The 6,065-nt window shown below is 34.8% G+C and overlaps 1 protein-coding gene across 1 annotated transcript; it reads left to right on the top strand.

The window, feature by feature from the left end:
- The first annotated feature begins 220 nt into the window (after positions 1–220).
- On the top strand, positions 221–2,241 carry LOC112728231 (pectinesterase 2-like). Its single transcript, XM_025778284.2, has 2 exons — positions 221–1,215; positions 1,304–2,241. The coding sequence occupies exons 1-2, from the start codon at positions 348–350 to the stop codon at positions 1,990–1,992; spliced, it is 1,557 nt and encodes a 518-aa protein (XP_025634069.1). The 5' UTR covers positions 221–347; the 3' UTR covers positions 1,993–2,241.
- The last annotated feature ends 3,824 nt before the right edge of the window (positions 2,242–6,065 follow it).

Genomic DNA, 6,065 nt, shown 5'->3' on the forward strand with positions numbered 1-6,065 from the left:
ATTAAAGTCAAATGACACCTCCCACATATTTCCATGGTTTAGCTCATCAAATCAACAAAATAATACTTTATTGTTATTATTATTATATGATTCTAACTTGTGAACCAATTAGAAAAGTATTACAAATAGTGACTTTGAAATATCAACACGTAAACTGCATGCTTTACAGTTATAAGTTCCAACAACCAACATCTCCTTCTTCGCTCTATATAAAGAAGCTACGTTTAGGACATCAAACACAACATTTTCAAATCAACCTCTAAACATATACATTAAACCTCATCAAATACGTCTTAGATTTTAACCATTACTTTTTCTTACAAAACATTATTGGCCATAAAAGTTCAATGGCAGCAATGCGTTTGCTCTTCAATTTTCTCATTGTTCCCTTCTTTCTATCAACTTTTGTTTACGCCTATTCTTCAAATGATGTTAAACATTGGTGTAGCCAAACCCCAAACCCTCAACCATGTGAGTATTTCTTGAGCAACAACCCTAATCACCAAACCAAACCTATTAACCAAAAAAGTGACTTTCTCAAGATTTCATTACAACTTGCTCAAGAGAGAGCACTCTTAGGCCATGCAAACACTGTTTCACTTGGCACAAAGTGCCGCAACCAACTTGAAAGAGTTGCATGGAATGATTGTGTTGACCTCTATCAACAAACCATTCAAAAGCTCAACAAAACCCTAGATCCTAACACCAAGTGCTCCAAAGTTGATGCTCAAACATGGCTTAGCACTGCTCTCACAAACCTTGAGACATGCAAAGCTGGCTTCTATGAACTTGGTGTTCAAGACTATGTCCTTCCTCTAATGTCCAACAATGTTACTAAGTTGCTAAGCAACACTTTGGCTCTTAACAACAATGGTGAATCTCATCAAGAGCCAAGTTACAAAAATGGATTCCCAACATGGGTCAAGCCTGGTGATAGAAAATTGCTACAAGCATCTTCTCCAGCTTCTCAAGCTAATGTAGTGGTGGCCAAAGACGGATCCGGAAAATACACAACAGTTATGGCAGCCATAAATGCAGCACCAAAGAGTAGCAGTGGAAGGTATGTGATATATGTGAAGGCCGGGATTTACAACGAGCAAGTAGAGATAAAGGCAAATAATATAATGTTAGTGGGAGATGGTATTGGAAAAACCATAATCACGGGCAGCCAAAGTGTGGGAGGAGGCACCACAACCTTCCGTTCCGCCACCGTTGGTAAGTAGAAGAATATCATTACTCCAATCATCTTTGTTTTTCTTTCCTTTACTTTGGACAATACTAAACTTTGTTTTAATTTTGACAGCTGTAACTGGAGATGGATTTATTGGTCAAGGCATGACATTTAGGAACACAGCAGGTGCAGCAAATCATCAAGCTGTTGCATTGCGTTCAGGATCAGACTTATCAGTTTTCTATCAATGCAGTTTCGAAGGTTATCAAGACACATTATATGTTTATTCTGATAGACAATTCTACAAAGAATGTGATATTTATGGCACTGTTGACTTTATCTTTGGTAATGCTGCTGTTGTCTTCCAAAACTGTAATCTATATGCAAGAAACCCTCCAAACAAAATTAACACCATCACTGCACAAGGAAGAACCGATCCAAACCAAAACACCGGCATTTCCATTCACAATTGTGTGGTTACAGCTGCATCGGATTTGAAAGCAGTGCAGAGCTCAGTTAAAACTTATCTTGGAAGGCCATGGCAACAATATTCAAGAACAGTTTTCATGAAGAGTTCTCTTGACAGCTTGATTGATCCAGCAGGTTGGTTGGAATGGAATGGTAACTTTGCATTAACCACATTGTATTATGGAGAGTACATGAACACTGGACTTGGATCTTCAACCGCAAATAGAGTTAAATGGGGAGGTTATCATGTCATAACCAATGCTGCTGAAGCTTCAAAATTCAGCGTTGCAAAATTCATTGCTGGCAACTCATGGCTACCATCCACCCGTGTTCCTTTCACGGCTGGTCTTTAAATATTTTTCTTTTTCTTATATATCTCTTCATTATTTTATTATTTTTTATTGTTTCGTTAATATACATTGATTTCTAAATATTGTACAAGCAAATACATTAGGAAATACTTTCACTTCATTGTAATTGTTTTCATTATTTGTTATAGATTTTGTTTAAGAGTATACACACAAGTAATTCCTTGTGTAAAGTTGTATGAAGTTTATTAAATTTCACATTTTCTAATGTTAAAAGTTTAATAGTTTTTATAAGTGTGAAATAATCTTCATTTTTTAAGCTAGTTTTTAGAGTAAATTAGACTCAATTAATTAATAAGATTTTAGGAACTTTGTTGGACCTTTAAAGGGTAAAGTCAATACTCAAAAGTCATATACTTTTTAAGGGAAACCACTTAATTATCAATTGACAATTTGACATCGAGCATATAATAATATATAATCTAGCACGTTCATGCTTGAAAAATTAAACATGTCATTTTTAACAAGAGGTCTAATTATATCACCAAGTCAAAAGTTCCTTCATTAGTATCTTTCCGTATGTTTTTATTATGTCACCATGCATAAATATAACATTAATTAAACAACAGATATGGTAGCACTTTCACATCCTCACTTTATATCTTAAATCGTATTTTTTTTGGTTGAATTATGTACTTTTAAGGGAATTTTCTAACAAAATAAAGTATATCAAATGCAAGACGCCTTAAAAAAATTAAATATATTTGATATATATTACATGTTTTAAATTTTTAATTATTTTTCCTCTTTTAAAAAACAAATTAATTATTTGATATATATTACATGTTGTGAGAATAAAAAAAGGATAAAAAATTTTTTTATAGAAAGTAAAATAAATGAGTTTTAATCTAGGAAGCACCGATACGACACGCGATACGAACACGACACGACACGGATACGCCGACACGTTTTTTTTATAAAAAGTTGGATACGACACGTTTAGGATACGTTGTGAATTAAAATTTAAATAATATATTAAATTAATAAAATATTATATTGTAAATATAAGAGAAAATATAGTTGCATAAAAAAGTCTAAAAATTATGCAATTATTAAAAAAAATAAAAAATTTTAATCTACTCTTGCCATCTCGCTAACAGAAAATGTATCAATTTCTTCTCCTCCAAGTCCATCATCCGTAAAAACCACAGCTTCTATGTTTGGTTCATCTAAAGATAAATACGGAACCTCACTCAGATCTGGACTGTTGTCATCAACTCTGCTTCTATTAATTATTTTATTTTTAAATTTAAATTTTGATTTGTTTTTATTTTAAAATATTTTAAAATTAAAAAAAAATCGGTTAATTGGGCCATAAAACCACAAAATCGAGTCGGACTCATTCGGATTCGTGACAGCTTCACCAAAATTCTGCACCGCAAGAAGACACGCTACCGGTACGCTCGTTTGAAGTATCCGTCGAGTGTCGGTATCGGATTCGTGTCCGACACGGATACGCCAGCACCATAGGAGAATCCGTGCTTCATAGGTTTTAATAGGAGAGAACTCAAAATGTTTAGTAAGGAGTTTTTTGTCAGAGAATTTTATTCTTATTCGTTGAAGTTATAGCATAGAGATACTATATATACGTCTCTAGAATTATAATTGAAGTCAATAACAATAATAACAATATCCTTATTCACTTCATCTTATAGAGTTAGTTAGAATGAAGAAATCTTTCATATTATTTTTCCTCTTTACAAAATATATCGCAAGTGCATTATTGTGAGTAGCGTTCAATTTCATATTACTTTGTATCTATTAGAAGTCAAAATTCTACTGTAGACTCAACAATTGGTATCAAGAGCCAACGTTATATTATTCATTATTTGCGTGATAAAATTCAATTTTAAATATAATGGCTTCTACTAGTGGTAATGTCAAAGTAGGCAAATATGCAATCGAGAAGTTTAATGGAAAAAATGATTTTTCTTATTGGAGGATGCAGATGAAAAATCTGCTTATATCACAAAAATTACACAAGTAAGGCATTGGCAGGAAAAGAGAAAAAGCCAGAGAAAATGAAAGATGAGGACTGGGAAGAATTAGATCTTGAAGCGCGGACAGCAATAATCTTATGCCTTGAGAGAGTAAATGAAGAAGCAACTACAGCAGGCGTTTGGAAAAAGTTAGAGAGTAACATCATGACGAAGACTCTAACTAACAGGATCTACTTAAAATCCAAATTTTATACATGCAAGATGGAAGAAGGTACCTCAATCTGAGAATATATCAATAAGTTTGATAGGATTATATCAAACTTAAAGGATATAGATGTGAAGGTTGATGATGAGGATCAGGCACTCATATTGTTACTTTTATTACCGAAGTCCTATGAAAATCTGGTGCAGACATTGATGCTGGTGGGTCACACTCTGACCATGGATGAGACGAGAGCATTACTTTTAGCGGATGATCTACATAAGGTTGCTACAAGTGTAATGTCATCTCCAAATGAAAGAGAGTACAATGATCAAGCACAAGGATTGTTCGCGGGTAGAGAAAGGACTAATGAAAGAGGAAAAGGTAATAAGCGTGGAAAGTCTAGGCCAAAATCTAGACCTCATGCGGAGAGAACATGCTTTAAATGTGGAGAGTCTGGACATTTCAAAGCAAATTGTCTAAATAAAAAGATAACTTTCAAGAAACAGAAACAATGACAACACAGAAGAAAAGCAAGAAGCAAGCTACGTCTCAAATGATGAGGAAGACTATTACTTTGTGACAGAACAATCTTATGAAATCTTTGATAAGTGGATTCTTGATTCAAGAGCATCTCACCATATGTGCCCAAATAGAAAGTGGTTTACTACCTATCAAAGCATAAATGGTGGCACAATTTTAAAGGGCAATGATCATGCTTGTAAAACTGTGAGTTAGGTACTATAAGAATTAAGATGCATGATGGAATAGTAAGAACTTTAAAGGATGTGAGACATATTCCAAACTTGCGAAAAAATCTTATCTCCATAGGTTTGTTGGAAAAAAAATGGTTGTAAAATAGTTGCGAAAATGGGGTACTAACAGTTGTTCATGGTTCTTTGGTAGTGATGAAGGGAGTTTGTCATGGTAATCTTTATTCTCTTTTGGGGACAACTGTCATAGGTGAGTTAGCAGTTGGAATCATTGGAAGTAGAGATCAAACAAATTGCACAAGAATATGACATATGCGGCTTGGACATATGTCAGAGAAAGGTCTATCACTGCTTTGTAGACAAGGTTTGCTGAAGAATATGAAGAAACCACAAATATAATTTTGTGAGCATTGCGTGTATGGAAAGGCACACTGGGTGAAGTTTTCTACAAGCAAGCACAAAAGCAGAGAGTTGTTAGACTACGTGCATACTGATATTTGGGGCCCGTCTAAAGTTACTTCCAAGGGTGGTTCTAGGTATTTTGTTACTTTTGTGGATGATTATTCCAGGTATGTTTAGGTTTACTTCCTCAAGCATAAGAATGAGATATTCGACACTTTTAAGCGATGGAGAGCAATGGTTGAAAACCGAACAGGTAGGAAGCTAAAAACTCTATGATCAGATAATGGCACAGAGTACATGGATGGGGATTTCAAGGAGTTCTGTGATCGAGAAGGCATTGTGAGACACTGGACAGTTAGAGAAATACCACAACAGAATGGAGTCGCTGAACAACTGAATCGTACGCTACTTGAGAAGGCACGGTGTATGCGCTCTAATTCTGGGTTAGGTAGAGAGTGGTGGGTGGAGTCGGTTGCTACAGCTTGCTACATAGTGAATCGATCCCCACATTCTTCTCTAGATGGAGATACACCTTATAAGGTGTGGTCCGAGGAACATGCAAATTATGAGAAATTCAGAATTTTTGGATGCACAGCCTATTATCATGTCAATGATAATACGCTTGATGATAGAGCTAAAAAGGCAATCTTTCTGGGGTATCCAAGAGGGGTTCAAGGGTATCGTTTTTGGAGCGTAAATGATTCTAAGTTTGTAATTAGCAGGAATGTTACCTTTGATGAACAACCTATCATCTATGGTAGCTTTGTCTAAAGATACGATGCCAGATGATGGTGATGTTGG

The sequence above is a fragment of the Arachis hypogaea genome, chromosome 12, assembly GCF_003086295.3.
Source record: "Arachis hypogaea cultivar Tifrunner chromosome 12, arahy.Tifrunner.gnm2.J5K5, whole genome shotgun sequence".
Lineage (NCBI taxonomy): Eukaryota > Viridiplantae > Streptophyta > Magnoliopsida > Fabales > Fabaceae > Arachis > Arachis hypogaea.

Bases quoted from the DNA above. Each gene is read 5' to 3' on its own strand.
- LOC112728231 (XM_025778284.2), top strand. From the start codon at position 348: ATGGCAGCAATGCGTTTGCTCTTCAATTTTCTCATTGTTCCCTTCTTT. The intron at 1,216-1,303 runs GTAAGTAGAAGA...TAATTTTGACAG, and splicing joins CTTCCGTTCCGCCACCGTTG to CTGTAACTGGAGATGGATTT.